Below are 27,203 nucleotides of genomic sequence, written 5' to 3'. Positions count from 1 at the left end.
ATTCTTACATTTCCAACGTTCAAACTGAAGGAAAATGAAACAACGTAAGCCATGTCTCGTGAGACGTAAAAAACTCGTTTAATTGTCATATATAAAAAGTGAATCTTGAAGAATATCCGTAAGAAAACGTAACTTTCCATCCTTCCATAGCACGTCCCCGAAGCCCTTCCGGAAGTTTCACAATCGTGTCCGGAATACTAATGGCGAATTCACCGAAAAGTCGTCCGATTCCTTCGCATTTTCGTCGTCGCTCGGTGTCCCCTCACTTTGATTCGGTGATTATTGTAAAATCGCCGTGGCCTCACGGCTCCAACAGGTGTAGCCCCTCTCCTCGATATCACCTTCTTCAACAGTTCTCAGTTTAGTACCGTCTTAGAAAGTGTTTGAGTCGTACCCGTGTCGTACTACACCGCAGTGAATCGAGTGTTTACCAATTACAAAAGGTACGTTCCTGATGTTGTTAACATAGTCAATCAAAAAGTCGCAAAAACGTTTTTTGCAATTTTCGGTCCAGAATCTGCGATGACGCACATGGCAAATAATGCAATAATGGCCGCACGTTGGAATGTTGTAGAAAATTTCAGAGTTACCCACCACCGGTGACCGGTTGACCTTCGATGGTTATTACTGGACCGAGTCACCTACCTTCAAAAGACCTCGATGAAGATTTATTTGTTTTTCGGTTATTACAATTAAGAGAAAGTGTTTGAAGATTCACATGGAGATGCTCTCAGACGGTGTCGCAACGCGATTGTTCCTAAAGTCCTAAAAACCAATCGACTGTTCCACTTTTTTCAGAATAAAGAGAAATGTGTAATCGGCGGAGCGTTGCCGTCGTAATACTTTAATGTTATCTCCGGCTATTTCCTCAACTGACCATCAAAAGTGTTTCAATTCAACCATACTACGGGGACTCCTATGAAAGTTTGAATTCGTAAAATGTAGCACGGAATCGGAATATCGTGCTAATGGATTGATAGTAGAACAGGGTGTGTCCACCCTGTATATTACCACGGACCTTTAAACGGAAGTTCGTGTCGTGGTTTTACGGTACCCGATTCATCTTTCATTCATGGGAACACCGTGTATCAGATGTAACGCTATGGGAAAGTGTGCGATTTCTGTGTTTTCTAATTATTCTATGAATTCGCGATTAGATCGCGATTTTTACACGCATGAGGCGCGGACAGAAATTCGAGTGTTTGAAGATAACGGATTGTACCAGAAACGGAATGACAAGGCCGCTTAATTGCAAAAATGTCGTTTTGCCTAATAGTTTTACCATGAAATTAACACCTCATTTTACAAGCAAAGTTTCCGACGAGAAGGTCTCTCCTTATCGCAACATTTTGTGTTCTTAAGTTATCAGAAGTCATCAAATAACATTCTTTCCGGTTACAGCCGCGCTCGAAGATTTGGGACATTTTTTGCCTGAATCGTTGATGAAACTGAAACCTGTAATTATCTTTCGTTACAAGACGATTTCTTCCAAAATATGCGAAGTCAGCCTCGATCCATAATTCAAATTATAGAAAAACTGTCTCAAATCTCGAGCGGCGTTGAAATAAAAATCTGTTGGTAGGATTGTTGAAAGCCTATCGCGTTGGTTCAACCTTTGACATTAATTGCATTCTAGCTGTCTTCTGTCATTAGCCGAGACACTAATCGCGCCTAATTTACTTACAAAAACCTGACATCCACTGACAGCATGATGGTACGCTCGTTCATTAATTCAATACATCACATATGCGACCATAATCAGAAACCACAAACCTTCAGGCGGAAAAAGTACCATGGACGCACCGGTAGCGGAAGCAATTCCATTGCGTTATTACACAGGAATCAATTACAGCAATATTGAGCATTTCTCTCTTTCAAATTACACAACTTGAAGTTTAAACACGCGAAAATTTTGGCCGTGAAAATCCAACATTTCCACGGTGAAAGTCTAGTCTTTAATGCGGAAGTTAAGCATCTCGTATTATCGCATTTTAATGTTTGTTTAAACATGCATCGTTCATCTGTTCGCAACGGTACAACTGAAGATCGTATTTGTCCCACGTAACTGTGATTTTCACAGTCGGGTTGTTTTTTAACGGAGGATAATCGCGTAGTTCATGAAGGTGGGGACACGCCCACTATCATGGCGCGGAAAAATGGCCGCCGGGTTTTGATTTTGAAAATTGGCATTGTAAATGGTGAAATGCTTACTATAAAATTTAAAAGTCATACTTTCACGACATAATCGAAGTAGCGTTTAAACATGACTTTTCTTTTTTAGCTTATATGTAAGCACTTTTACTACGAAACCGATAATTTGCGTAATAGGTAAACATGTTGTTATTATGTTAATAACATAGTTGACAGAGCAGGTTTTGTTCTTCGAGCATGATATTGGGAGTAATTCCACTTCTGCGAAAAGATATACGCACTTTTGAGATCATTGTTCGTAACACCGTTTATTATCGATCTTTGACTTTTCGTTCAGGTTGTCCACCTCAAATTTTATCGCATAATTTGTTCCTGTTGCGGTAATTTAATGTCACAATTGACAATTTCTGGGGTGGCAATACCAACTTTCTTAATAACTTAATAAAACAAATTTCAGTTCAGCAGTTGGCTTTGAGACAAATTTCATGTCGTAACTAACACCATCGCAGCAGTTCCGACGTATCAGAACAAAAAATTTGATAGATTTGACAGTTTTCCAGCAAGAAGTCGACATACGTTCAAAATACATGGCCTGTATAGAATGAAAACATAATGGTTAATACGATATTATCAAATTTTGGAACTAAATAAACAAATAACTGTCAATAGAGCGACCAACACGCTTAAACTTCAGCGGTTGTTTTTTGCGATGAAATCAGTGTAAAAATCCCTATTCACTCGGTGAAACCGCGAAAAATTTTCCCATCTCACTACATCCCAAAAAACTCAATTTCAAAACTAAAATCTTGCAAAAACCTTGCGACTCGCTTCACAATAACCATTACAAATTAATGTAGCACAAGCATGTGAAAGTGTAAAACACCAGATCAAAAACCTGTTAATTTCGTGATGGAAGTGTTATTTCTAAAAAAAACAAGAACAAACAAAGCGTGTGATAGATAGACAAAATGACATGTGATACATATGCGAAAACTTTCATTTTTAAAGTAACAGACACAATGCCAAGAACTTTATTGTTCCTGTGAAAGCTGAGCGCAACGAAAATCTCTGAGACGATGCTCTGCAGTTCCGATAATTACTGCAATTACGTGTAATTACTTAAAATCTCTGAATTGCAATTTTCCAAAGTCAGCGCAGAACTAATTACAAAGACCCGTTATTCTGTCTTTCTCCAGCTATGTGCGACTCATGCGTGTAAAAATTGAGATCTAATCGCGAATTCTGAGAGTAATTAGAAAACAGTGCACACTTTCCCACTGCATTTGATACAGAGTGGTTCAATGAAATTTAAAAAAGTGCACTCTAATTGTGAAAATTCTCCACAATGCCAATACTTTAATTAACGTGGCGTCTTGTATTGGCTACTAATTAAGCGGTGGGGAGAGTATGGAGTCCTGTAATATATGCACTGATTTTATCGTTAGAATGCGCCTTTGGGTGAATGCATTTTACCAAGTTGAGAGCAGGAATTCTTGGGTCGGTTACACGAAGTACCATTACTACCCACTGCTACCAACTTAATTTTATTTATTTTTTTTACCACGGCGAAATTTTAAAGCCTCTCAGTGGCGTTGTAGTTGTAGTTCTGTTGGGGTCAAACCGTGGGCGCCGGCGGCAAAATTCTCGTTACGCCACTGCACAAATATCTTTACTCATCGCCGCCATTACCTAATCCGACCCTGATGGAATCCACTGACGAAACATCTCACGCATGCACAAGATAAAGCCTTATGAAACTGACTTTCCCTCCAGTTGTCATCTTTTCCTGTAAACGTGGCGTAATTGACGACAATCATGAGAGGAACGCTTCGACTTAATTTAAATTAAAATAACGCAATTATCTCCCAGATTCCATCAACATTCCTAACTGTCGTAGCAGTAAACAATTTTTCACAAGAACTGTAAGAATTTTCGATAGCAACGCTGGTAAATTGATCTAAGTCGCCCATTCTTCGTTGCTCAATCGCGAACACACCCATTACTGCTGTATTCTTGTCGAATTCCAACCGCAAAAGGTGTATCGCAGATTCTTTAGCGTGCAGGTGTTAACACAAGAATTTCCAACCTTCAACTTGTTTTCTAGGTGTCAGTACGTTGCGACTCCATGTCCTAGTCCAAAGTGAAGATGAGACCTCTCTGGTCGCTGCCGTTTGTGCTTCTCGTCGGCGTCGTCTTCGTGGCGTCTCCTGCAGAAGGCCACGTGGCGTTGACGTTTCCTCCGGCGCGGAAATATGACCTCGACTTCTTGGATAGTTCCCGGACTAAAGCACCATGTGGAATGCCCAAAGGTTCGTTAGCTATTCAGTTCGCGAAAGAAGTTTCTAATGAAAATGACCGTTACATGATGCGGCATTGACATGATTTTCATGCGTGTGCTTCGATATTGAGATGACTGCTAATAGATATTACCAAACTGGTAATTTAAGCAATTTAATTCATCGGTGAGGTATTACAGGTTGTGCCAACTGTGTCAATTTTATTGGACTTTATAATTAATGATAAATGGGCGCTTAAGAAATTGTTGTGTAAGTGCTTTGCGAAATTGTTGATAAAGTGGAAGAAAGTGTCTGGAAGGCGATGAGATTATTAAGTTTGAAGAAAGTGATATAGTGACCCAGAACGGAGTAATCAAAATATGAACAGACAAATTCACCTTCAACCCAAAAATTTGGTAGTTAAATCGCAATTTCTCTTTAAGTGGAACGTCATTAACACTCATGTTTATTTATAATTATAATTAATTTTCAATTTATTGCTTGTTTACCTTATTTTTTCAAAAAAAAATAAACGTAAACATCAGATTTTGATCCGGAACTCAGTCAATGCGCAGGCTTGCCAACATTTTTTTAATGTCGCAGCCGTCGTGTCATCTTCGCATTCTTTTCGACCTTTATCCTTTTAATAAATCCGCGTCGTGACATCTCCAGTTTTCCTCTTTGAAAATTCAGTCGATGCTGAGGTCATACCCAAGGCTGCCAACGTTAAAAAACATCTCCTGCACATTATTCCCATGGTAATTTGCACATTGTTGTATTGTTCAATGAAGCTGAATTAAAGAAACGATCCAACTCACGAGATTTGCCTTTATAATCCCGCGATAAATAATGCATAAATTCGAACGCTGCAGATTGCAAAACCCAAGGCTGTTCAACACTGAAATTTTCGTCGAGCGTATCCACTTTTGGTCGAAATGAATCATGCGATAAACACAGCTTAATCGCATAACTACGTACTTATTAGAAAGCTACCACATTTCCTTACGTAATCCTTATTAATAATTTAATCTAATAAATGAAAAACTCGGAGAGAATCGTGTTTGGCGAAAGCCACCATTGACATTTCCAACACTGCACCCATTTCGGTTTTCACCACGAAACAATGAAAATGCCCTGTCAGAAGTTGGGGCAATTTTACTTTCATTTTGATCACATCCGTTTGCACAGCGGGAAATGGTTCCGTTAAGGAAGAGCCGTTTCAGGAACGGAATGTGAAGAAATACAGAGACGGAAGTGGGTAAAGCGTGTCTGTTGCGGTCTCAAAATAAAATTGTCATCTCGTGATGTAATAATCACTCTGAAGGAGAAATCTGTGAGAATAACTCGTGAGCTTAGGCCGCACCTGGTGCGTATGATTGTGTTATAGGCTGCTGCCCACAAAAATTGCGACACCTTGAATTATGGAGATGTTTAAAGGGACTGATGTAACTTCTACGCATGTTTCGAGAAATTATCGATAATTGACACTATTAGGATTATCCACAACAGCAAAAATGTCTGAAAATGTGTCAATGTTATTCCAAGTTTGTCTATTTCGTCCAAAGATAAATCTGACGGGACCTTGATTGTTATGTATTGTCCAATTATGTCAATGTAAATTAACTCGAGTTTTAGTGTCATTAATATTTGCAGTTCTCATATTTTTCACATGAGCTTTCCATTGTTCAAAGATGACATGGCTGTGTTAAATGATGATGATTTGACCTGTTAATTTGACTATTCAGTAAAGAGAAATTTGATATGAATAAATTTAAATCATCTTGACCAGTTTTTTTTTTAATTATGCGTCTTGAAAAAAAGGAACACGAAAGAACAACAAACCTTTTCAAATTCCACTCCTAAATTTGACGGCCCGAAATTTTTCAAAAAACGTCGGATAATTTTGGAAATTAATTTTTCCGACGACCACAAAGTAAAATATCTAAATTCGCACAGCTTTCTATGACTGAAAATATACTTTGCGCACCTCAACTGAAAAGTAGTAGTCACGTGAACGTGTAAAAGTACTTGACCAACGAACCGCGATTCAAAAAATCTAGTAGTCTACTGTCACATTTTCTTGAGAAATTATTCGGAGCGTGTTCTTTTCATCTTTCGACAAAAAAGTGGTAAAAATCATTGTATTTGGTGGTATGAGGCAAACAAGCAGACGTGGTCGTCGGGAAAGTATTGTGTATAACACGTGCCGATTGGATATTTCACACTCCTGTGACTAAGCCACTCGCCTGCGATTCGTGGCTCAACTGTCACATTCGTGTGAAATATCCAACTTTCAGCACTAGTTATACAATATACTATTTCATCAGGATAGTGATCAATTCAATTATTTATTTAGTCGGCAGGCAGCAGCAGAGAAATTTTCAGTTTCCGTTTGTCATTTTAACTTTCTCGCTGCATTTCACCATACATAAAAAATTCAAAATTATTGAATATTTAAAAGTTCCATTTTTACGCCTTGAAAAGCAAATTTCGTACTTACCAAATAAAACGGCACATTCTAAAATTCAAAAATTACGACCAAATTACTGAAAAACTCACTTTTATATGTTTTTAGGACACTAATTTCTTCAAAAACTGTTGTAAACTATCAAAACTAATTGTCAGTAATGTCAATTGTCAAATTTTAGCCACTGACAATTGGTGGACATTAAAGCGCGAAATTCAATTTTTTATACAAGTACATAATTTATTTTTATGGCATTTTATTGCAATTCAAATTAAAATCTGGGCCAGAATGTCAATTAGGTGAAACAAGAATAAATTAATAGACTGTAACAAACACAGCTTTGATTAATTCATGACAAGTGGGAAAAAACTGTTTTGCATAATCATAAAATTTATAATTCAAACAAATTAGATATTTTAAATGTTTACAGGGGCGGTTTGATGTGATTTCATTATTTTCATACTTAAATAATAAACATAAAGGCTGGAGGCACAACAACGTAACAAGGAAAACATTAAATTTATTCAGGAACTGCTTCGAAAACTAGATTTAATGATCAATTTATTTAAAATAAACGAGCACTAATAACAAAGAGATCTATTTTATGATTAATTGTAGTAATTAAAATGGAAATGGGAGTCCCTTCAAGAATTATGCTAATTTGATTAAATCGAACTTTTTTAACAGACTAAATTCTATTTCTTTTTTTACTTTCATCAGGTAACATAAAAACCTCCTTCCTCAGCGGGAGCAAATTCAATGTTTCCTGGCATTTGGGCTACCCCCATCGAGGGGGGTTCAAACTCCAAGTGCTCGACAACCTCGAGCGTCCCATCCTTGACTTAACACCGACGATCCAAGGATCAGAGTTCGTCTCCAATGACGCCACGTGAGTACTACATGGTGCTTCATACCGTTCTTAACACTCTTTCTTCAGTGCGCAGACTTTTCAAATTCAATTACCAAGTGACTTTACGTGTGCAAATTGTACGTTACGCCTCATCCGACAGGCATTAGAATGGGGGGCGGATTACAGATTCTGGTCGTGTGCTGACGTTGACATAAAAACAAGTCAGTTAATTAGATTGTATTGTCTTTGTTTAACAATCGTTTGTAGGGAAAGAGTTCAGAGAGACGTGCAGCGGTCATGGAAGATACCTTCTGGGAAGGTGTAAATGTGACAGACTGTACTATGGAACTTTCTGCGAGAATCGGGACGAATGTCTTGAAGATAATGACTGCGGGAGTCATGGAAAATGCGTGGATGTGGAGGCCACGACGGCTCCAAGAATGCAGTGTTATTGCCAGTTGGGGTGGTTTGGGCCAGGGTGCAATAAAAGTAAGTGTGAGAAAGAAGAGCGCTTTTACTGAATTCGGGGTTTTCAGGATCACCGGTGAAGAGTACGGAGATTGATTTTGAGTTGTACTCGCAGAAGAAGCTCAGTGACACCTACAGGTTGTACTGGAGGATCATCAAAGAACACAAAGAACTGGAAGTCGTTATGGTGGTCAATGGAACGAGTTATGTTGGTCTTGGTTGGAGACCCCGCTCGTTGACCAAAATTTGCAAAAATTTCCCTTTGATTGGTCCAGCGACACCCTCATCCACCTCCACCGCCAAGGCTGAGCCAGAACCATCCCCTAAAAGCGAACCCGAGCCTAAATCTGAGCCTGAACCGGAACCTAGTAGTGAACCGGAACCTGAACCCACGAGCGAGCCTACCAGCGAACCAGAACCTACTAGCGAACCAGAACCCACAACCCTCAAACCTAAATACAAGAAGTCTTTGTACTCCAGAAGATCGGCAGTTCCTCCTCATCCAAACGCGGACGTCGTCGAAACCAGCGTTTCCTTCCAGGTTAGCAAGAAACAAGGTAAGTCGCAAATTAGTGTAGTTAAATGAGATTAGTTTGAGCCATGATTACAGGACGACATCGGCGCGCTATTAAGGGTGAGTTTGGGCAAACTAGACGCACTTTCAGGTTAGTTATTTTCGGCACTTAACGGTGGTTGGTCTGTTCCCTTGTAGAACCGGAAGTGAAGGCGGAACCAGAACCTACTAATTCTCAGCCGGAACCCACGGCTGAGCCCAAGTCGGAACCCGAACCCGAGCCTACCTCTGAACCGGTTTCAGAGCCTACTTCCGAGCCAGATTCGGAGCCTGAACCCAGTTCCGAACCTGAACCCAATTCCGAGCCTGAACCCAAATCTGAACCTAAGTCAGAACCCGAGCCCAATTCCGAGCCTGAACCTAAATCAGAACCTGAACCACATCCAGAATCCGTTAAAACGCACTCCAAACTAGAAGTAGCACCAAGCGGAAAGAAAGGTAATAACATAGTTGATGTAATGACGCATGTACCCACTAACATTCATTTAACTGGTAAATATTTCCACCTCATTCAACAAAGAAACGCAGCTATCATCCTACCATCTACCCTCAACTTCTTCTAATTATCCGTTTAACACAGAGACTCTCAACCCTTACACTCCTCGCCACGACTTCAACCCCATGGATTGCACCGACATGATCATCGGCTCTGCAAGAGGAACGGCCAGTAGAATTGCAGACTACTACACCCGCGACAGATCAACACCAAGAATGGACACTTTCTGGGGTGGTAAAAACGACTTAACGGCAGCCATGGGCTTTGAAAAGGACGGCGTTACCACAATCCTCTTCCGCAAGAAGCTCAAGGCGACAGAGCCATCAGATCATAGCATCGAAGAAGACTTGATGCATGTCATCTTTGCCCAAGGACAAGAACAAGGGAAGTACGTCCACGTACCAAAGTCTGGAGTCGAGGCGGCCAAAGCTTCCATCAAAGATTTCTATAAACCTGATGAACTCAAGTACCATGGGCACAAATCCCAGCGTGGAGTCACCAGCATCAACTTTTTTGGTAAGAAAACTAGAAAATCTGACCATGGAAGTAAAACGGATGGTTGCAGAGGAAAAGAAGAAGAACGCAGTGGGGGCTGTAACCCCAACGCAAAATGGAAAAGGAGCAAATACCACCACGGCCACTGACGGAGTTGACCCTTCAGAATGCGGCGGAGAATGGAAGTACCCACGCCACTGCGACCCCTTAAATGGAACCTGCGAGTACTCAGCGAAATGGGACGTGCCTAGGAAAGACGAAATTCGTTTTACTATAACGACAAGTCACACGGATCTGTGGACAGGAATTGCTTTCTCTGATGATGAGAAAATGGTAAGTTTGGTCATCAAAAGCTTTTTTTGTGATTTTAACTTTTTTATGTAGAGCCAAACCGACGCCATCTTAGGCTGGGTTGACAAAACCGGACGCCCCTTCCTCATGGATACCTGGATAAGCGGCTACACGCAACCTTTCCTGGACTCCTCTCAAGAAATCTACAACACTAATGGCCGAATAGTTGATGGCGTCACCACTTTATCATTCACCAGGAAGCGCATTTCAAATGATCCTAAGGATTTATCGTTTACTGATGATCATTGCCTCTTCCTCATGTTCCCAGTCAAAGGCGGCATCTTCAACAGCGTCAACAAGAAGATTCGCAAGCACGAAACGACACCTGTCATAACGCCGGAACGAATCTGCATCAAATCTTGTGGAAGCGGTAAGTTGACATTAAAGAAGATCCTCGGATGACTTAATATTTGCAGATGATGGAGATCTGGTGACAACGACGGAGACTCCGGGGTTGGCTTACAACGTGGCGGTGAAAATTACAAGTCTCGGGGACACCTTCCAGGTGCCCCAAGCTGGAAGTCTTCAATACGAAGACTTGTCTAACTCAATCAGTGACAACTTCAAGCCGGTGTTCACCAAGATTCCGGGATTTCGACGAGTCGTGATCGAGGATTTGAAAGAGTACGTTCGTTTCCGTTTTTGTTCTTTTGATGACAGTTCTTTGCAGAGATGGTAACAACCTGGTTGCTACCATGAACCTGCAGCTCGACAAAGCGATGGCTGAAAAAGGCCGCTCTTTGTCGGATGACGGGAATTCTGGTGATGAGCATCTCCACAAAGTTCTGCAAGAGAGCGTCGGCAGCGGCAAAGTTGGTAATCTCAAGGTTGATCCGGGTTACTTGGTCTTCGAGCCTCTAAGTTGTAAGTTGGATTAAAAGGAGAAGTACTAGAGACTTATTTGTTTTTGCAGTAACATCTAATATTGTTCAAGACGCCTCTTCAGGTCAAAGCGACAGTTTTTTCAGTTTATCAGAGGCAAAACTGTATATAGTTTTGGGTTGCTTGGCAGCCCTCATTCTAGTCGCAATAGTTCAAGCAAGTTGCACAATTTACAAAGCTGCCAGCAAGAGTTCGTCGAGTCATAAGGTAACATCACTGTGAGCTCGTCAAGAGGTCAAGTAGGTTCATAACATTTTTGTTGTCTAATGCTTGTAATGCTTAAGAGGGTGACCATTAGCACAGTCTCATGTTATTTGTCATAGTCATAGTCGCAACAGAAATGTGCTTAAGTACTAATGCCCCCAGGAAGGTGCAACTGCAATAATGTTCTGTGTGCTTTTTGGTAGAGGGTGTACAGTGTGCAGCTCGACCCCATATATTACCAGGGTTCATACCAAGGTCGCGACACAATCCCCCACTGGGCTGTGGCCACCATCGAGCGCTCTCGGCACTGGTAGCCCCGCTGGTGGGGTGAGTGACATTTGTTTTGGTGGTGTAACAGCACGCTTGTATTTGCACCTCTTGGTTGTGGCTCGATTTACTTTACCATACCCACCACCAAACTCGCACTTCTTTCAGGACCATCTCATCCCCAACTCGGCGTGGAAAGACTACTCCGCCGCCAATACAAATTACGCATTCGACGCCTTAGAGGAAGAAAAGAAACAAGCCAACGGAAAAGGACGCAGTGAAACGCTCCCTCCAAAGAACCACAGGATACAACGCCCGACGGGACGTCCTCCTAGTGTTCCCCCGCAGAATCTTGGATACATGGGGGACACCCGTTCTTTGCAGAGACCCAGAGGAGCGTATCCCGGGAATTTGGAACGCAGCACTTTCTCACTTCCGAGGACTACGTATGATAGGCAAAGAGCAGCTCCTGACATGCAACCAGACTTTTACTTTATGCCTTCACAAAGGAAGTACTCTGGAGAAGTGGTGCGAGTCTATGTGGACTATAATAACCAGCCCAAGTGAGGGGCGTTAAGTACCTTTTAGAGTAATTTTATTTAAAGCTTTTAGTCGACTTGCGTAATTTATTTTTGTACATATGGCTATTATTGTAAATTATTAGGAGCGGCCATTTGTATGGAAAGGATGTGTGGGGTCATTTTTCCGCTCGAGATGTGTCCAACCAAAGCTCTCTTCCAGCACACACATTTATTAGTCAGTTTCCGAATTTTTAATAGTTAGAGGACACGTTACAGTCTGACAAATTGAAAGCCAAATAATTTTAATAGAGAGGAAATGTATTCTTATGTAAATAAACATATTATTTATGAAATAAGCACAATTTTTACGATATTTTAAGAGTGTAGACTAAGTAAAGTAATAACTTTTTGTAAGAAAATCCGTTTTGTTTTCAAATAAAATAAATTAATAAACGAGAATAGTGATTTATTCAAATTTTCCGCCCTACATTTCTTCATGACAAGTTATATTGCACTAAATGTCAATGCAAAGTTGATAACTTTCAGTTTATCATCACAGAACTAAAAGGGCCAATTTTAAAATCGATAAAAAATTCTTGATTCTGACGTCAACTCCCTGGGTTTTTCTTAGGTTTTTGCATTCGGGATTTTAAAACCGAATTCTTAGGTAAGAAAGAACGAGAAAAATTATGGTGAAAACCACATCTTTCTGTCTGTCATAGTTCTGGAGATATCAGACTTCAAAAATTGAAAAAAAAGCGTAAGAATTTGTGGTGGAAGCGTTGGTGGATGTTGACTTCGAGAAGATGAAAACGCGAATTATCTATCCGTAATTTAAGCGACTTGTTTAATTTTAAGTTAAGAAGAGAATAAATTAAAGCGCACTGACACAAATTGCACTTTCAGTGTTTCCAACTTTAAACCGAAAGCGCAACATATATGTTAAAATAACAATTATATCTGTATCCCCTCTTTAAATTTTCTGATTTTATATTTACGTGTGAAACAGCAACATCATTGCCACCAACGAAGGCTTCTGACAAACATCTCTTCTTTTTAACCATCTTTGCAAGTTTACTTTGCTTCATTTCGGCGTGTTATGATGATGACCCTTACGTTATAAAAAGTGGACAACTTCAAGCTTTAGTGTTGGATGGCAGTGACTCTTCGCAGATTAAACTTCAATACTTCACGAACTCCAGTGCACAGCTATGGAAATTCCAAAGTGTCAAGCCAGTCGGGTTTTTCTACATTGTCAATTTTTATACAGGGTAAATAGAAAGAAGAAGAAAACAGTTAACAGCGAATTTTCTTAGGAAAGCTTTGGATATTCATCCTGGACAAAACTCAATCGCTTTGGTACAAAGAAAAAAGAGGAATACGAAGCGACAGCATTGGAGTGTGACGATGGATGGAAGAATTCATAATAGGCAAATTGACCGAAATATTGGTATTATCAAAAATACACAGGAACCAAGAGCTAATATTGAATTGTGGCACAATAGTGAAAGTCAAGCGCAAGAGTTTGTGGTGGAAGCTTTGGAAGATGTTGATTTTGAGGATTTGAAATCTCGGATAGATTGAAGTTAATTTGAACGAAATACTCAACGAAGAGATTCCATTGTGTAGAAATTAAGTGATGTATATTTTAGAAATAAATAAAAAAGAAACCTTGGATTTTTCAATACGTGGGAAAATATTTTAAATTTTTGAATTCCCGATTCTTAGACAACAAAGCACGAAAATAACGATGGCAAAAACCGCATTTTTTTATCTGTTTTACTTGCTGATATTAAGTTTTATACATTTTGGAACAAAAATTCACTATACGAAAACTTAATCGTTTCAAACTCAGTTATTTGTGGCATATGATTATATTCTACGTGAAATTCTGCGAAAAATGAGCCCCAATAATTTAAATTTGCTCCGCAAATAAGTGAGATATCGACCGAATTAGATTTAAAAACAATTTTTTCGAATTCTATCAAATCACTCAATTAATATTAATCAATCTCCCCACTTCAAGTTCGCTTGAATTTATTTCAAAGTCCGCTCAAAACAACGATGTTGTCCGACCAACTTCTCTTATTTTTCGCCATCCTCGCAAGTTTCCTCTGTACTATTTCGGCATGCTACGACGACGATCTCCACGTTATAAAAAGTGGAGCTTTTCAACCCTTGGTGCTGGATGGAACTGATACATCGCAGAGTAAACTTCAATATTTTACGAATTCCAGTGCGCAGCTATGGAAATTCCAACGAGCCAAGTCGGTTGGGTACTTTTACATCGTTAATTCCAAAACAGGGTGAGTAGAAAAAGCGAAAAACATTATTTGATCCGTCGATTTTATTAGGAAAGCGTTGGATGTTCATCCGGCACAAAATGACATCGCTTTGGTACAAAGAAAGAAAAGAAGTACCAAGCGTCAGCAGTGGAATTTGAAGGCGGATGGAAGAATTACCAACAGGGAAATTAACCGCAATTTTCATGTTAATAATAATCGATTTATGTCAGGAAGTATCGTTTTCTTGCGGCTCAATAATAGAGACCAAGCGCAAGAATTCGTGGTGGAACGATTGGAAGATGTTGACTTCGAGGGGCTAAATTCGCGTTTTTGATGTACTCAACTGGAAATGTTAATTCAAGTTATACTTGTTTAATACACTGTAATTATTATGAACCCAAGTTAATAAAAATGAAGCAAAGATTTTAAATTTTGCCCTTGCGATATTAATTTTTGGTCAAGCGCAAGTGATAAAATAGTCCTTTCAGTTACCGACATCAAGGTTAAAGCGCGAAATCCGAATTAAAATTACGTTCGTTTAGGATTAAGAATCCCCACTTTAACTTCGCTGCTTTTATACACCAAAGTCTATGAAAACTCACTGCGTCGAACGATGGCCTCCGACAAACATCTCCTCTTTTCCGCCATTTTTACAAGCTTTCTCTGCATAATTTCGGCATGTCACGACAATGATCTCTACGTGATAAAATGTGGAGCATACCATGCTTTGGTATTGGATGGAAGTGATACCACCATAAGTAGACTTCAATATTTTACCAACTCCAGTGCCCAGCTATGGAAATTCCAAAGAGCCAAATCAGTTGGGTATTTTCACATCATCAATGCCAAATCAGGGTGAGTAAAAGAAACAAAAAACATTTAAAAATCGATTTTTGCAGAAAAGCGTTGGACATCCATCCTTCTCAGAATTTGATGGCTTTGGTACAAAAGAATAAAAAGACTACCAAGCGTCAACAGTGGAGTTTGAGGAGAGCGGACGGAAGGATTATTAACAGGGAAATTAACCGCAGTGTTAATATCTATGGAGAAATATTTGCACCAGGAACTAATGTTGTCTTGTGGGAAAATAATGCGGCAAACGCACAAAATTTTGTAGTGGAAGCTTTGGTGGATGTTGACTTCGAGAAGATGAAAGCGCGAACTATCTAACTCTAATTTAAGTGATTTGTTTAATTTTAAATTTAGAGAAGAATAAAAATGAAGCGCAAGCGCGACATTTGAATTGAAATTGTATTATTACATATTATTATTAATATCCCCTCTTTAAATTTGCTGGTTTATAACTTCGTATGTGAGAGACAACATCATTGGCGCTAACGATGGTCTCCGACAAACATCTCCTCTTTTCTGCTATTTTAACAAGCTGTTTTTACATAATTTCGGCATGTCACGACGATGATCTCTATGTGATAAAAAGTGGAGTTTATCACGCCTTAGTGTTGGATGGAAGTGATACTACAATGAGTAAACTTCAATATTTTACCAATTCCAGTGCCCAGTTATGGAAATTCCAAAGAGCTAAATCAATTGGGTATTTTTACATTATCAATGCCAAAACAGGGTGAGTAAAAAAAGCGAAAAACATTGAAAAGTTGATTTTCGTAGAAAAGCGTTAGACATCCACCCTTCACAAACTTCCATCGCTTTGGTACAAAAGAATAAAAAGAGTACGAAGCGTCAGCAGTGGAATTTGAGGATGGTCGACGGAAGAATCCTTAACAGGGAAATTAACCGCAGTGTTGCTATCTCTCGAATAGTATATCTACCAGGAAATGAGGTAGTTGTGTTGGAAAATAATGCGGGAAGAGAGCAAGAATTTGTGGTGGAAGCTTTGGTGGATGTTGACTTCGAGAAGATGAAAGCGCGAACTATGTAACTGATTTGTTTAATAAAGTTTTAAAAACAATACAAATGAAGCCCACTGACACAAATGGTAGTTTCAGGGGTCCCAACTTTAAACCGAAACGTCGAATTATAAAATATATTATCATTATCCCCTCTTTAAATTTGCTGGTTTTATAACTACGTATGTGAGAGACAACATCATTGGCGCCAACGATGGCTTCCGACAAACATCTCTTCTTTTCCGTCTTCGCAAGTTTTCTCTGCATCATTTCGGCGTGTTACGATGATGTTCCCTACGTTATAAAAAGTGCACAACTTCAAGCTTTAGTGTTGGATGGCAGCGACGTTGCGCAGGTTAGACTTCAATACTTTACGAACTCCAGTGCACAGCTATGGAAATTCCAAAGTGCCAAGCCAGTCGGGTATTTCTACATTGTCAATTTTCATACAGGGTAAGTTTGAAAGAAGAAGAAAACAGTTAACAGCGAATTTTCTTAGGAAAGCTTTGGATATTCATCCTGGACAAAATTCAATCGTTTTGGTACAAATGAAAAAGAGGAATACGAAGCGTCAGCATTGGAGTGTGACGATGGATGGAAGAATCCAAAATAGACAAATTAACCGAAATGTTGATATTACTCAAAATAGAAATGCACCAGGAACTAGTATTAGCTTATGGCACAATAATGGAGATCAAGCGCAAGAGTTTGTGGTGGATGCTTTGGAAGATGTTGATTTCGAGGATTTGAAAGCTTGGATTGATTGAACTTAATTTGAACGAAATACTCAATGAAGAGATATTTGTTGGATTCTTATAAAACTCAGTGATTTAGAAATAAATAAAAAAGAGACAAAGTCTTTTGGTAAATTTGACCAAAAGCTTGTATAGTTTATCCGGTGAGAGATTGGAAGATTTCGACATTTGACATATAGGTTGGTAGCAAATTATGCTACAAAATACACTAAAAACACTAAATTCCTACGCGAAATGGGTTGACAGGGTTGTCAGTAACTAGGGTTATTTTGTTATTTTAAATTTCGCGCGTATGGTACACTTTTTATCGCGTAGATTTAGTGACTTTTCTGTCATTCAATCTCTCACCGTACAAACTATAATAATATTTATAGTATATTAAATAGTTTTTCAACTGACATGTCGCATTAAATTAAATGTCACGAATGTCATTTGTCATCTGTCATTTTCTGGTAATATCAGTACTTTTTACGTTACCAACTTCAACTAAGAGCGCGAAATCAAAATTGAGTGAGCAAACCAAACAACTCTTGGAATTGATTATGATTACCGTTACAAGAAATCTTCTTGGTGCAATAAACACGACGTCATATTTACGTATTTCCCTCATACCGGTTACACCAGTTGATTGGGTTTTACCGCGAGGTCTCCAAGTGTGATCGCAGTATCTGTGGTCATTCGCAAGACACAGCGATGGCGTCTCGACCACTGCTTATTTTTAGTTTTTTAATCTTCGCCAGCTGTTTTTGTGTTAATCTATCTTGTAAAGAAGATGACCTCTACCTCATACGAAGTCATGCTTATCCAGGCTCGGTATTTGATGCATTCTATGAACCTTCAATGCTTACACTACGATTTTTCTCGAATTCTACTGGACAATTGTGGAGTTTTCAAGAAGGAGACCAAGCGGGACTGTTTTACATTGTTAATAATAAGACAGGGTGAGGAAAAAAGGAGATTGAACACATTTAACAGTGAATTTATCTAGGAAAGTGTTGGACTTTCAACCAAATGGAGTTGAGTTAAACTTGGTCACTAAAAAGAAGAAGAAAATACGGCGACAACAATGGGGTTTGACAATAAGTGGAAGAATTATCAACAGCCAGAATAGGCGCCATGTTGAACTTAGAGCGGGAAGGTTCGGACCAGGGAATCCCGTCGTTTTGTCGGATCCCAACAACATTCAAGCACAAGAATTTGTGTGGGACCGACTGCAAGATATCAATTTAGAGGAGTTACAACAGCGCGTCAACGGCGTGTATTAAAATAATAGTGTTCATATGTTATATAAATAAACAATTATTATAATAATTTCCGCATTCTTTAATTCGACCGCCATTATTGAAAACAATACTTAATAATTACTATTCTGACATGTTTCCCCACTTAAAACTCGGCGCGTTTTCTTACAAGTTGCAAAACAAGATTAGTTGCTTCAATGATGGGCTCAGACAAGTTGCTCTTATCTTCTATATTCTCCTTTTTTAGTGTCATTTCGGCACAGGGCTATAATGAAAATGATCTTCATGTGATAAAAAGTGCAGCTTTTCAGGGTTTGGTGGTGGATGGAAGTGACCCTTCACGTACCGCTCTTCAATTCTTCTCAAATTCTAGTGCACAACTCTGGAAATTTCAACCGGCAAAAACAGTTGGACTTTACTACATCGTCAATAGTTACACAGGGTGAGTTAAAAAAACGGAAAGATGATATTTAGTACGGAACTCTCTTAGGAAAGCGCTGGATTTTCATCCAGCAGAAAATCTAATATTTTTGGTACAAAGAAAGAAGAGCAATAAGAAGAGACAAGAGTTTAGTGTGAAATTAGATGGAAGAATTGTTAACAGGGAAAACAGGCGTGCTTTTGATATTTTAGAAAGCAAGTATAACCCTGGGACTTTAGTTCATCTCTGGTATGAAAATGGGGAACCGGCACAAGAGTTTTTGGTGGAGAATTTAAATGATGTTGATTTTGAAGAACTGAAGAAGAGGATTAGCTAACATTGTTAACATTGTAAGTTGAATTAAATTATATATAATGTATCAATTTTGTTTTATTTATATTTAGATCCACTTATCATTTGTGTCCAATTGCAAATTTCTAGAGCAAAAAACGAACTTTTTAAAGGTTTCCAAATAAAGATCCGCCCCCTTTCTTAACAGCAAAATGGCGAATGTGATTGAAATCGGATTAGAACACAAAAAAGATTTCATGCATTGGCTGGCATTATCTTTATCAATGCAGTTTTTATAACAAAAAACGCACCGATGGTAACTTTCCCGTCATTGGCTAGATTGCAGTGTCACTCCCACATTTAATGGGTAAAATGAATTCCACAGTCAATTTGTACGCAAAAAAGTAACTCAATTCGATCTGTGCAGCACTAAAAAAGTCCATTCAATTTACAACGAATAAAACCAAAAGCAATCCACAATTTTCAAGATTTATTACCTCGTTTTATTTATTTGACAAGCGTAATCAGAGTTCAACGCTTATCAAGTTTCCACCTCGCAATCATTTAAATTTAGAGGACATGTTAGTGTTGTGGTGAACCTAAATTCTGGGAAATTTGTTACGAAACAAAATAATTATTTCCGAATTAGTCACGCAATGTTCTTTTTTTTTCATGTTCAAATTGCTTATGTTACAATTTTTAAGAAAAGTGTGGTTACTGCTAAAGAGACAATAAATGAAATATTCGTTTATCCAATGCAAAATTTTTGATAGAAAGTGAAATAAAAAAAAAGCTTTCAATGCAGAAAAGCCAGTGGTGATCACTGATCACACTGAAACCACTAGCTGGTAAAAAACACACAACTCAATTTTTATTTTCAAAAATTTCGTTTTATCTCATTCTTTGTTACTTTATTTGACTGAAAAAATGTAAAAAAAAATTTGACATCCACAATTTTAAAAGATATAAATAAAATAAATATAAATATTTCGAAAATATCTTGCATTAACGTTTAGGCAGACTAAATTTTTAAACAATAGCTTTATCTGAAGTTTCACTGACGTTTTTAGTAATCATAATTTTTATTTGAACATAGTAGACCTGGCGCATCCACCATTTTTGTACTTCAAAATATGTTTGTTTTATTCCAAAAATTCGTTGTTTTTAAATTTTAAAAGTCAAATTTACATAAAGCTAGTTCCGAGGCTAGTCTCTCAGAATCAAATGAAAGGTTTGAGTAAGATTTAGTAAATTCATGCTTTTAGCCCGAAACAACTAACGAAAGTCGCATTGATCACATTAAAACCACTGCCGATATTACAGCTCAGAGCTCCATTACAAAGCTATTTTCTCGATATTTAAAACAGTAATTTAGCTCAAATATAATAATTATCACTCTAAATTCGCTAACTGCGCATTTAACATTTTTCTCAACATAATCTTCTGTGTGTATTTCCAAGATTGACGTCACTTCTGCGTACTTTCCAGACAGTGGTCTCCCAGGCTATCATTACGAACTCCCCACTATAAACCATTTTGTTTCTACACCGCAAGGCCTTTCCTAAGACGACGCAATCACAGCTGAGACCGCGATGAACAAACTTAGGTGGGTAAATCCCTCTGATCATCATACTCTTCTAACCTCAGTTTAGCGTTTTAGTCCTTTTCGCAGGCTTCTTCTACCTGACCTCCGCATGCTCCGACGAAGACCTCTACGTGATAAGATGCGGCGCTTATTCGGAGTTAGTGCTGGACGGTAGCAATTCCTCAAGCATCACCCTCCAGTTTTTCACAAAATCGCCGGCTCAACTGTGGAAATTTGAAAGGGGGAGCAAAGCGGGGTTGTTTTACATCACCAATAACCAGACGGGGTGAGTAAAAATGAAATGTAAGCATATTTAAAAGGGAGTTCCCGTAGGAATGTGTTGGACTTTGAACCGACTACCAAGGGGTTAACTCTCTTGGCTAAACCCCAAAGAAACTCGAATAGACAACAGTGGAATTTGAGGTTGGATGGAAGAATTGTTAACAACGAAAATCGGCGAAATATTGATATCCCCGCCGGAAATTATTCCCCAGGCACTCATATAATTGTGTGGGCAGACAACGGGAATCAAGCGCAAGAGTTTATGTTGGAGAAGTTCAAGAATGTGGTTGAAGAAGAAGAGAAGAAGGACCGCTAAACTAAATAAGCTTGTTTATAGTGCCTGAGGTTATCAGACTGTTTCCTAAAATAAATGCTAATAAAATGAAAGAATTTTGTGTTTTTATAGGGGATCGGTCCGAATTAATTCTCGGAAACCGCGACACGTGATTTTTATTTGTTTGTCTTGCAAACCTGTTAACAGTCATTCATTATCAATTATAAGAAATCAATCCCCTCTCTTGTGTCGTCATTACCTGCAAAACTACCACAATCTCAAACAAGTAGTCACACAAGTTCCCAAGTCATTTCCACGATGGCAACAGCCAATTCACGGCTCCGGTTGGTAAAATCCCCTCCAAGACTTTTCCACATCTTTTGTTGCAGGTTTCTATACATCTTGCCAACAATTTTTTGCATAACCCTCGCGTGTTTTAACGACGAGCTCTATTTCATCAAAAGTACGCCCAACCAGTATCTAGTGTTGGACGGCAGCGACGCTACTCAAATCAGACTGCAAGAGTACACCGGCGCTCCTTCACAATTGTGGAAATTCGAAGAAGGAGATCGGGTAGGACTATTTTATGTCATCAACAACCAAACAGGGTAAGAGGAAAATTAGTTGAGAATAAAATAAGTTTGTGTAGAAAAGTCCTAGATTACCATCCAGCTGACGATAATTATCTCAATCTGGTGACGAAGACCCGGAAGAATGTTTTGTGGCAACAATGGGCACTGAGGGTGGATGGAAAAATCACCAGTGTTGAAAACAAACGGAACATCCACGTTTATAAGTCGAATTTTGCCCCGGGAAATCGGGTAGTGACAAACGAAAATTATGCGGTTCCAGCACAAGACTTTACTATTGTCAGATTTCATTTCGTCGATCTTCTTATTCACCCATCTTAAGAGAAGTTAGTGAAGGGCATAAATGTGGTATTATAATTAAATGAAATGTTATTTATGAAAACGTGTTTTAATCAATAAAAGTTGTTTTTCGGAATTCCCCAGCGAGTTATCAGTTTCTTGAGGTGGTGACCTCTTTGGGTTTTACCGTGTTGTGTAAACTCCCTTCAATTTTTTCAAGTTGGCAAATCTTAAAACTCTTTCCTTCCTTTAATCTCTACTCTAACCACTGAAATATCATAATAATAATTTTTTCCATCTTCAATGTCACCTCTTTGTTTATCTCCTCGCATTTTGGTGTAGCGCGCATTACCACAAGTTAGTTCTTAGCGCGATGGCGTGCAATCAACTCCGGTGCGTACCATCTCTAACTTCTTCTCAATTCCTCATCTAGTTTTGTAGCTATCTTCGCAGCACTTTTTTACTTTACTTCAGCGTGTTCTGAAGATGATCTCTACGTGATAGGAAGTGGAGGTTATCCAGGTTTGGTGTTGGACGGCAGTGACTCTACTGGCATCAGATTACAGTACTTTACAAACACCAGTTCGCAACTTTGGAAATTTCAAAGACACAAGTCATCAATTTTGTTTCGTATCATCAATAATTCTACAGAGTGAGTAGAAAAAGATCGTGAATAATTAACAGTGAAGTTTCTTAGCAAAGCGTTGGATTTTCAATCACGCCAGGGTGTTATGTACTTAGTTGGTCTAGATAAGAAGAACGCTCAACGACAACAGTGGAATCTTAGATTGGATGGAAGGATTTCAAATAGTCAAAATCGACGCAATGTGGATGTGTCGGGTGGAAATTTTGCACCAGGGGCTCAATTGACTCTTGTGGACGATAATGGGACTCAAGCGCAAGAGTTTATTGTGACGAAGTTAAAAGACTTTGATTTTGAAGACTGGCAGGAGGGTGAAGATTAAATTAGAATTATTTTGTGTTAATCATAAATAAATCAAAGCGATTGGAAGTTCGTTTGTGTGTTTTTTTAAGAATAATCTTTACCTGGTGGTTAGAATAAAATGTGGTAAACGCTCGACCGAAAGATTGTTTATTTATCAAAATAAATCATATTAGCCGAAAATATTCTCTACGGCAACGTTGTAAAATCCCTCCTGTTTTCTTAACAAACTTGTTTTGGTTAGCGGCCTTCCACTTCTGGTTTTACCGCAAAGTTTATATGTTTTATCACTCACCACAACGATGGCATGCAAGCAACATCTCTGGTGCGTAGAATCTCTCTTCCTTCTTTAACAAACTTGTATTTTAGTCTTTTAGCCATCAGTTTCGCAAGCTTTTTTTGTGCAGTTTTGGCAGATTGCGATGAAGATGACCTCTACATAATCAAAAGTGCTGGTAATTCAGACTTGGTTTTGGAAGGAAAAGACTCTTCATTAATGACAGTGCAGTACTTCTCAAACTCCCCATCTCAACTATGGAGGTTTGATAAAGGGAGCAATGTTGGGTACTTCTATATTATTAACAATCAGACAGGGTAAGTCAATAAAATTGAAGGAATTGATGATGGTCAAATGTATAGGAGAGCGTTGGATTTGGAGGGTGAAAACAGTAGATATCAATTGGTTTTGGCCGGAAAACCCAAAAGAATTACTCCGCGACAACAGTGGAATCTGGGGATTGATGGAAGAATTCAGAATCGAGAAAATCGCCGATGTATTGACATTTATAAAGCAATCTTTGTTCCGGGAACTAGAGTTATTATGGTGCAATGTAACGGAAGTCCAGCGCAGATCTTCCAATTGCAAAAGTATAAAGACTTTGATTTGGAGGAGTGGAAAGAATCCCAAAGTGCTGATGGTGGAAATTAGCTTATTGTTTTATAAAAATAAGTACTATGTAATTATAAATAAATTCAAAAGAGCGAGACAGGTTTAAAAACCAAAAATATCTTCTAGTTGACATTTCTAATAATTTTCCACGTATTCTTCCAACTTCATCTCTAAAAATTTCCCGTTTCATTTTATCTGCACTCCGAAATGTAAAATAACTTTGAATTATCAGTGCGCAAATTCTTAGTTTTACATTTCATTATTTATTTTCCGTCCAACCAACGCTTCTGGTTTGTAGACTCCCTCTCGCTTGCTTAACAAACTTGTTTTGGTTAGCTCCCGTCAACTTCTGGTTTTACCTCAAGGTTTATACGTTTTATCACTCACCACAACGATGGCATGCAAGCAACATCTGTGGTGTGTAAAATCCCTCTGGATTACTCGTTTTAATTTTTTAGTCGTCATTTTTGCAAGTTTTTTTTGTGTAGTTTTGACAGATTGTCCCGAAGATGATCTCTATATAATCAAAAGTGTAGGTAACTCGGACATGGTTTTGGAAGGCAAAGACTCCTTATCAATGACAGTGCAGTACTTTTCGAATTCCTCGTCCCAATTGTGGAAGTTTCAAAGAGGGAGCAGAGTTGGGTACTACAATATTATTAACAATCAGACAGGGTGAGTGGGCAAAGAAGAAATATAACGATGATAGAGGAGTTTTTTAGGAAAGCGTTGGATTACCAAGCGGAAAACAGTAAATATCAACTGGTTTTAGTCGGAAAAACCAAAAGGAAAACTCCGCGACAAGAGTGGAGTGTGAGGATAGACGGAATAATTCAGAATCGAGAAAATCGACGATGTATTGATATTTATAGCGCAATATTTGTGCCGGGAAATCGAGTTATTGTAGTGCAGGATTACGGAAATCTAGCACAGAAATTTTACGTGGAAAACTATAAAGATTTTAATTTCGAAGAGTGGAAAGACAGTGAAGACGAAAGAAGTTAAATTGCTATTTTACAAGAGCGACTACTTCTTTTTCTCCAATTTTATAATAAAATAATACTTCCTAGGACTAAATAAATTCGAAACAGAAAATTGTGGCAAAATTTTTCAGAACCTTATCTTATCCATTACATCATTTTCCGCAATAATTGCATGGGCACAACCATTATTTTTGGTGTGTAGAACCCCTCTCGTTTAGTGAACAAACTTGTCAGCTGTCTTCCACTTCTGGTTTTATTTCAAGTTTCAAGGTTTTATTCATATTATCATTCGCCACAACGATGGCGTGCAGACAACATCTCTGGTGTGTAAAATCTCTCTCGTTAACTTAACAAACCTGTTTTAGTTTTTCAGTCGCCATTTTTGCAAGCTTCTTCTGCATAATTTTAACAGCTTGTGTGGAAGATGACCTATACATTATCAAAAGTGGAGGTAACTCTGACATGGTTTTAGAAGGCAAAGACTCCTTATCATTGTCAGTGCAGTACTTTTCAAATTTGCCGTCCCAACTATGGAAATTTGAAAGAGGATCTAAAGTTGGGTACTACTATATTATTAACAATCAGACAGGGTAAGTGGTGTAAATTTAAGAAGTTTAGCGATGATTGTAAAGATATTTAGGAAAGCGATAGACTTCCAAGCTGAAGAGAGTAAATATAAACTGGTTTTGGTTGGAAAAACCAAGAGAAATTCTCCGCGGCAAGAGTGGAATCTGAGGATAGACGGAAGAATTCAAAATCGAGAAAATAAGCGGTGTTTTGATATTTATACAGCACTTTTTATTCCGGGAACTCGAGTTCTTGCAGTGTCGGATAATGGAAATCAAGCACAGTCGTTCATCTTGGAAAAGTATAAAGATTTTGATTTGGAGGCGTGGAAAGAATACCAAAGTCAAAACAAAGACAATTAGCTTCTAGTTTGAAAAGTGATATCTACAGTTCAAGATTATATCCTGTATTTTGTAATAAAATAAAATTTAAAGTAAAATTAATTTTTTTGACCTTAACAATACGGCCGTGTTTTTTCTAGTATCTTAAAAAAATACAAGAAACCAAAAATTTTAGAGAATTCTCAAAAAAAATTGAAGAATATGAAAATTTCACCATAATTCTTATTAACACTTGTAATTTTGATAATTTATAAACAATGAAATTTAGAGGAGTTACTGCTCTTAACTTGTTTTTTTAATTGTGCCACAGTACAAAAAAATAAATAAAAAAAAAACGATTTTGTAAATTTTTGTTATTGGAAAACTAAAAATTTTTCAAAATTTTGCTTCTAAAATCTGTCATTTTCGTAATTTCAAAGCTATAGACATAAAATTTGGGGACGTTACGACCTTTGACCTATTTTTTAACTGTGCCAAAGCACAGTATTATAGAGCAAAATAGACAACTTTTAGAAATTTTAATTTTAAGGAAGACGTAAAATTGTAGGTACCACATATTTTATTAAAACCCTTAATTTTAGTAATTTTAATGCTAGAACCATGAAATTTAAAAGAGTTGCTATTCTTAATTTGTTTTTCTACTGTGCGAAACTACAAAAAAAAACAAAAAAAAACAGATTTTGTAAATTTTTGTTCTTTGGAAACTAATGTTTTTTTAAATTTTGGTTCTAAAGCCTGTCATTTTCGTAATTTCAAAAGTATAGACATGAAATTTGGGGACGTTGCGACTTTCGACGTATTTTTAAACTATGCCAAAGTACAGAGACAATTTTTAAAAGTTTTTGTTTTGGGAAAAAGCTAAAATTTTACCACTTTTATTATTAAAACTTGTCATTTTTGTACTTTCAAGGCTAGAACAATAAAATTTAAAGAAGTTGCTGTTCTTAACTTATTATTCAATTGTGCCAAAGTACAAAAAAATAGAACAAAAAAAAACAAATTTTGTAAATTTTTGTTCTTAGGAGACAAAAGAATTTTTAAAATTTTGAGTCTAAACCTTGTTATTTTTGTAATTTCAAAGTTATAGACATGAAATTTGGGGACGTTGCGCCTTTCGAAGTATTTTTGATTTTAGCCAAAGAAAAGTATCAAAGAGCAAAAAAGGCAACTTTTAGAAATTTTTATTTTGAGGAAGAGCTAAAATATTACCACTTTTTTTATTAAAACCAAATATGATTTTACTTCTATTTATTACCACCATAAAGATTTGTTCACAGTTGTACCAACACTCGTGCAATTAAAATTTATGTTGGCGCATCCGCCATATTTTTAAATTCAAAATTGAAAATGTTCTTTGGTCTGCGTATTTTCTTTCCTAATTAGTTACAAATTAATCTCTAAAACTATTTTGACCGCTTTACTCAAGAGTGATCTCCACTAACTTAACAAAAAAATATAACATAAAAGAGCTGTGCAAGAATGGCAACCCAACCAATTTGCGTCAATCGTTTCTAAGTAGACTCACTCCAATAATATCTAATATTTATTTTGAATTACTTAAATTTTATAATTAATTAGAAAATAAAAAGTCTTTTTCAGTAAATCTGATT

The 27,203-nt window shown here is 37.8% G+C and overlaps 13 protein-coding genes across 15 annotated transcripts; all 13 read left to right on the top strand.

Moving 5' to 3' along the window:
- Positions 1 to 352: 352 nt before the first annotated feature.
- On the top strand, positions 353 to 12,461 carry nahoda (DOMON-like domain-containing protein nahoda). 3 transcript variants are annotated; one of them, XM_088050078.1, is made up of 15 exons: positions 353 to 443; positions 4,256 to 4,460; positions 7,615 to 7,783; positions 7,832 to 7,965; positions 8,012 to 8,233; positions 8,281 to 8,769; positions 8,823 to 8,846; positions 8,925 to 9,224; positions 9,367 to 9,798; positions 9,848 to 10,110; positions 10,162 to 10,498; positions 10,545 to 10,752; positions 10,799 to 10,992; positions 11,042 to 11,217; positions 11,650 to 12,461. In XM_088050078.1, exons 2-15 carry the CDS (start codon positions 4,298 to 4,300, stop codon positions 12,046 to 12,048), a joined length of 3,510 nt encoding a protein of 1,169 aa, XP_087906204.1. In that variant the 5' UTR covers positions 353 to 443; positions 4,256 to 4,297; the 3' UTR covers positions 12,049 to 12,461. The 3 variants fall into 3 exon arrangements, with proteins under 3 accessions (XP_087906204.1, XP_087906206.1, XP_087906205.1); XM_088050080.1 differs by having other exon boundaries at positions 11,042 to 11,249; positions 11,650 to 11,741; XM_088050079.1 differs by lacking the exon at positions 8,925 to 9,224.
- Positions 12,462 to 12,808: 347 nt separating this feature from the next.
- LOC148181658 (uncharacterized) lies at positions 12,809 to 13,687 on the top strand. Its single transcript, XM_088050099.1, has 4 exons — positions 12,809 to 12,831; positions 12,909 to 12,943; positions 13,012 to 13,273; positions 13,319 to 13,687. The coding sequence occupies exons 1-4, from the start codon at positions 12,809 to 12,811 to the stop codon at positions 13,584 to 13,586; spliced, it is 588 nt and encodes a 195-aa protein (XP_087906225.1). The 3' UTR covers positions 13,587 to 13,687.
- A 356-nt stretch (positions 13,688 to 14,043) lies between these two features.
- LOC148181657 (uncharacterized) lies at positions 14,044 to 14,721 on the top strand. Its single transcript, XM_088031095.1, has 2 exons — positions 14,044 to 14,308; positions 14,357 to 14,721. Exons 1-2 carry the CDS (start codon positions 14,067 to 14,069, stop codon positions 14,619 to 14,621), a joined length of 507 nt encoding a protein of 168 aa, XP_087887221.1. The 5' UTR covers positions 14,044 to 14,066; the 3' UTR covers positions 14,622 to 14,721.
- Positions 14,699 to 15,530, top strand: LOC148181656 (uncharacterized). Its single transcript, XM_088050089.1, has 4 exons — positions 14,699 to 14,703; positions 14,776 to 14,789; positions 14,830 to 15,142; positions 15,187 to 15,530. Exons 1-4 carry the CDS (start codon positions 14,699 to 14,701, stop codon positions 15,455 to 15,457), a joined length of 603 nt encoding a protein of 200 aa, XP_087906215.1. The 3' UTR covers positions 15,458 to 15,530.
- Positions 15,531 to 15,548: 18 nt separating this feature from the next.
- LOC148181655 (uncharacterized) lies at positions 15,549 to 17,332 on the top strand. The gene is made up of 5 exons (XM_088050076.1): positions 15,549 to 15,869; positions 15,914 to 16,180; positions 16,252 to 16,274; positions 16,344 to 16,605; positions 16,652 to 17,332. The coding sequence occupies exons 1-5, from the start codon at positions 15,628 to 15,630 to the stop codon at positions 16,917 to 16,919; spliced, it is 1,062 nt and encodes a 353-aa protein (XP_087906202.1). The 5' UTR covers positions 15,549 to 15,627; the 3' UTR covers positions 16,920 to 17,332.
- Positions 17,333 to 17,509: 177 nt separating this feature from the next.
- LOC148181654 (uncharacterized) lies at positions 17,510 to 18,218 on the top strand. Its single transcript, XM_088031049.1, has 2 exons — positions 17,510 to 17,848; positions 17,896 to 18,218. The coding sequence occupies exons 1-2, from the start codon at positions 17,601 to 17,603 to the stop codon at positions 18,170 to 18,172; spliced, it is 525 nt and encodes a 174-aa protein (XP_087887175.1). The 5' UTR covers positions 17,510 to 17,600; the 3' UTR covers positions 18,173 to 18,218.
- Positions 18,219 to 18,259: 41 nt separating this feature from the next.
- Positions 18,260 to 20,439, top strand: LOC148181653 (uncharacterized). Its single transcript, XM_088031060.1, has 3 exons — positions 18,260 to 18,590; positions 18,639 to 18,919; positions 20,349 to 20,439. The coding sequence occupies exons 1-2, from the start codon at positions 18,346 to 18,348 to the stop codon at positions 18,904 to 18,906; spliced, it is 513 nt and encodes a 170-aa protein (XP_087887186.1). The 5' UTR covers positions 18,260 to 18,345; the 3' UTR covers positions 18,907 to 18,919; positions 20,349 to 20,439.
- Positions 20,374 to 21,117, top strand: LOC148181652 (uncharacterized). The gene is made up of 3 exons (XM_088031110.1): positions 20,374 to 20,466; positions 20,513 to 20,731; positions 20,779 to 21,117. Exons 1-3 carry the CDS (start codon positions 20,453 to 20,455, stop codon positions 21,041 to 21,043), a joined length of 498 nt encoding a protein of 165 aa, XP_087887236.1. The 5' UTR covers positions 20,374 to 20,452; the 3' UTR covers positions 21,044 to 21,117.
- A 124-nt stretch (positions 21,118 to 21,241) lies between these two features.
- Positions 21,242 to 22,009, top strand: LOC148181651 (uncharacterized). Its single transcript, XM_088031072.1, has 3 exons — positions 21,242 to 21,345; positions 21,391 to 21,609; positions 21,651 to 22,009. Exons 1-3 carry the CDS (start codon positions 21,320 to 21,322, stop codon positions 21,910 to 21,912), a joined length of 507 nt encoding a protein of 168 aa, XP_087887198.1. The 5' UTR covers positions 21,242 to 21,319; the 3' UTR covers positions 21,913 to 22,009.
- A 226-nt stretch (positions 22,010 to 22,235) lies between these two features.
- LOC148181650 (uncharacterized) lies at positions 22,236 to 22,887 on the top strand. Its single transcript, XM_088031082.1, has 3 exons — positions 22,236 to 22,263; positions 22,304 to 22,522; positions 22,568 to 22,887. The coding sequence occupies exons 1-3, from the start codon at positions 22,244 to 22,246 to the stop codon at positions 22,833 to 22,835; spliced, it is 507 nt and encodes a 168-aa protein (XP_087887208.1). The 5' UTR covers positions 22,236 to 22,243; the 3' UTR covers positions 22,836 to 22,887.
- A 145-nt stretch (positions 22,888 to 23,032) lies between these two features.
- LOC148181649 (uncharacterized) lies at positions 23,033 to 23,818 on the top strand. Its single transcript, XM_088031038.1, has 3 exons — positions 23,033 to 23,138; positions 23,183 to 23,407; positions 23,453 to 23,818. The coding sequence occupies exons 1-3, from the start codon at positions 23,116 to 23,118 to the stop codon at positions 23,739 to 23,741; spliced, it is 537 nt and encodes a 178-aa protein (XP_087887164.1). The 5' UTR covers positions 23,033 to 23,115; the 3' UTR covers positions 23,742 to 23,818.
- A 137-nt stretch (positions 23,819 to 23,955) lies between these two features.
- Positions 23,956 to 24,762, top strand: LOC148181648 (uncharacterized). The gene is made up of 2 exons (XM_088031028.1): positions 23,956 to 24,377; positions 24,425 to 24,762. Exons 1-2 carry the CDS (start codon positions 24,097 to 24,099, stop codon positions 24,705 to 24,707), a joined length of 564 nt encoding a protein of 187 aa, XP_087887154.1. The 5' UTR covers positions 23,956 to 24,096; the 3' UTR covers positions 24,708 to 24,762.
- A 100-nt stretch (positions 24,763 to 24,862) lies between these two features.
- Positions 24,863 to 25,702, top strand: LOC148181647 (uncharacterized). Its single transcript, XM_088031016.1, has 3 exons — positions 24,863 to 25,008; positions 25,051 to 25,275; positions 25,326 to 25,702. Exons 1-3 carry the CDS (start codon positions 24,986 to 24,988, stop codon positions 25,612 to 25,614), a joined length of 537 nt encoding a protein of 178 aa, XP_087887142.1. The 5' UTR covers positions 24,863 to 24,985; the 3' UTR covers positions 25,615 to 25,702.
- The last annotated feature ends 1,501 nt before the right edge of the window (positions 25,703 to 27,203 follow it).

The sequence above is a fragment of the Gnatocerus cornutus genome, chromosome 1 (genome assembly GCF_029298725.1).
Source record: "Gnatocerus cornutus isolate USDA-ARS CGAHR chromosome 1, icGnaCorn1.1, whole genome shotgun sequence".
NCBI classification, from domain to species: domain Eukaryota; kingdom Metazoa; phylum Arthropoda; class Insecta; order Coleoptera; family Tenebrionidae; genus Gnatocerus; species Gnatocerus cornutus.
The sequence above is the reverse complement of the archived record's forward strand: the minus strand, read 5'-3'. Positions and strand labels throughout refer to the sequence as shown.

Excerpts from the sequence above, each read along its gene's own strand:
- LOC148181651 (XM_088031072.1), top strand. The coding sequence starts at position 21,320 with ATGGCAACAGCCAATTCACGGCTCCG. Across the intron at positions 21,346-21,390 it reads ACAGCCAATTCACGGCTCCG|GTTTCTATACATCTTGCCAA; the intron begins GTTGGTAAAATC and ends CTTTTGTTGCAG. Across the intron at positions 21,610-21,650 it reads GTCATCAACAACCAAACAGG|AAAAGTCCTAGATTACCATC; the intron begins GTAAGAGGAAAA and ends AAGTTTGTGTAG.
- LOC148181655 (XM_088050076.1), top strand. The coding sequence starts at position 15,628 with ATGGTCTCCGACAAACATCTCCTCTTTTCTGCTATTTTAACAAGCTGT. Across the intron at positions 15,870-15,913 it reads ATTATCAATGCCAAAACAGG|AAAAGCGTTAGACATCCACC; the intron begins GTGAGTAAAAAA and ends TGATTTTCGTAG. Across the intron at positions 16,275-16,343 it reads TCCCAACTTTAAACCGAAAC|AGACAACATCATTGGCGCCA; the intron begins GTCGAATTATAA and ends TACGTATGTGAG.
- LOC148181658 (XM_088050099.1), top strand. The coding sequence starts at position 12,809 with ATGAAAACGCGAATTATCTATCC. Across the intron at positions 12,832-12,908 it reads AAAACGCGAATTATCTATCC|TGTTTCCAACTTTAAACCGA; the intron begins GTAATTTAAGCG and ends TTGCACTTTCAG. Across the intron at positions 12,944-13,011 it reads ACCGAAAGCGCAACATATAT|CAACATCATTGCCACCAACG; the intron begins GTTAAAATAACA and ends CGTGTGAAACAG.
- LOC148181656 (XM_088050089.1), top strand. Across the intron at positions 15,143-15,186 it reads ATCATCAATGCCAAATCAGG|AAAAGCGTTGGACATCCATC; the intron begins GTGAGTAAAAGA and ends CGATTTTTGCAG.
- LOC148181652 (XM_088031110.1), top strand. Across the intron at positions 20,732-20,778 it reads ATCACCAATAACCAGACGGG|GAATGTGTTGGACTTTGAAC; the intron begins GTGAGTAAAAAT and ends GAGTTCCCGTAG.
- LOC148181649 (XM_088031038.1), top strand. The coding sequence starts at position 23,116 with ATGGCATGCAAGCAACATCTCTG. Across the intron at positions 23,139-23,182 it reads GCATGCAAGCAACATCTCTG|TCTTTTAGCCATCAGTTTCG; the intron begins GTGCGTAGAATC and ends CTTGTATTTTAG. Across the intron at positions 23,408-23,452 it reads ATTATTAACAATCAGACAGG|GAGAGCGTTGGATTTGGAGG; the intron begins GTAAGTCAATAA and ends TCAAATGTATAG.
- LOC148181650 (XM_088031082.1), top strand. The coding sequence starts at position 22,244 with ATGGCGTGCAATCAACTCCG. Across the intron at positions 22,264-22,303 it reads ATGGCGTGCAATCAACTCCG|TTTTGTAGCTATCTTCGCAG; the intron begins GTGCGTACCATC and ends TTCCTCATCTAG. Across the intron at positions 22,523-22,567 it reads ATCATCAATAATTCTACAGA|CAAAGCGTTGGATTTTCAAT; the intron begins GTGAGTAGAAAA and ends GAAGTTTCTTAG.
- LOC148181653 (XM_088031060.1), top strand. The coding sequence starts at position 18,346 with ATGATGGGCTCAGACAAGTTGCTCTTATCTTCTATATTCTCCTTTTTT. Across the intron at positions 18,591-18,638 it reads ATCGTCAATAGTTACACAGG|GAAAGCGCTGGATTTTCATC; the intron begins GTGAGTTAAAAA and ends GAACTCTCTTAG.
- LOC148181654 (XM_088031049.1), top strand. The coding sequence starts at position 17,601 with ATGGCGTCTCGACCACTGCTTATTTTTAGTTTTTTAATCTTCGCCAGC. Across the intron at positions 17,849-17,895 it reads ATTGTTAATAATAAGACAGG|GAAAGTGTTGGACTTTCAAC; the intron begins GTGAGGAAAAAA and ends GAATTTATCTAG.
- LOC148181647 (XM_088031016.1), top strand. The coding sequence starts at position 24,986 with ATGGCGTGCAGACAACATCTCTG. Across the intron at positions 25,009-25,050 it reads GCGTGCAGACAACATCTCTG|TTTTTCAGTCGCCATTTTTG; the intron begins GTGTGTAAAATC and ends AACCTGTTTTAG. Across the intron at positions 25,276-25,325 it reads ATTATTAACAATCAGACAGG|GAAAGCGATAGACTTCCAAG; the intron begins GTAAGTGGTGTA and ends AAAGATATTTAG.
- LOC148181657 (XM_088031095.1), top strand. The coding sequence starts at position 14,067 with ATGTTGTCCGACCAACTTCTCTTATTTTTCGCCATCCTCGCAAGTTTC. Across the intron at positions 14,309-14,356 it reads ATCGTTAATTCCAAAACAGG|GAAAGCGTTGGATGTTCATC; the intron begins GTGAGTAGAAAA and ends CGATTTTATTAG.
- LOC148181648 (XM_088031028.1), top strand. The coding sequence starts at position 24,097 with ATGGCATGCAAGCAACATCTGTGGTGTGTAAAATCCCTCTGGATTACT. Across the intron at positions 24,378-24,424 it reads ATTATTAACAATCAGACAGG|GAAAGCGTTGGATTACCAAG; the intron begins GTGAGTGGGCAA and ends GGAGTTTTTTAG.
- nahoda (XM_088050078.1), top strand. The coding sequence starts at position 4,298 with ATGAGACCTCTCTGGTCGCTGCCGTTTGTGCTTCTCGTCGGCGTCGTC. Across the intron at positions 7,966-8,011 it reads TGACGTTGACATAAAAACAA|GGAAAGAGTTCAGAGAGACG; the intron begins GTCAGTTAATTA and ends AATCGTTTGTAG. Across the intron at positions 8,234-8,280 it reads TGGGCCAGGGTGCAATAAAA|GATCACCGGTGAAGAGTACG; the intron begins GTAAGTGTGAGA and ends CGGGGTTTTCAG.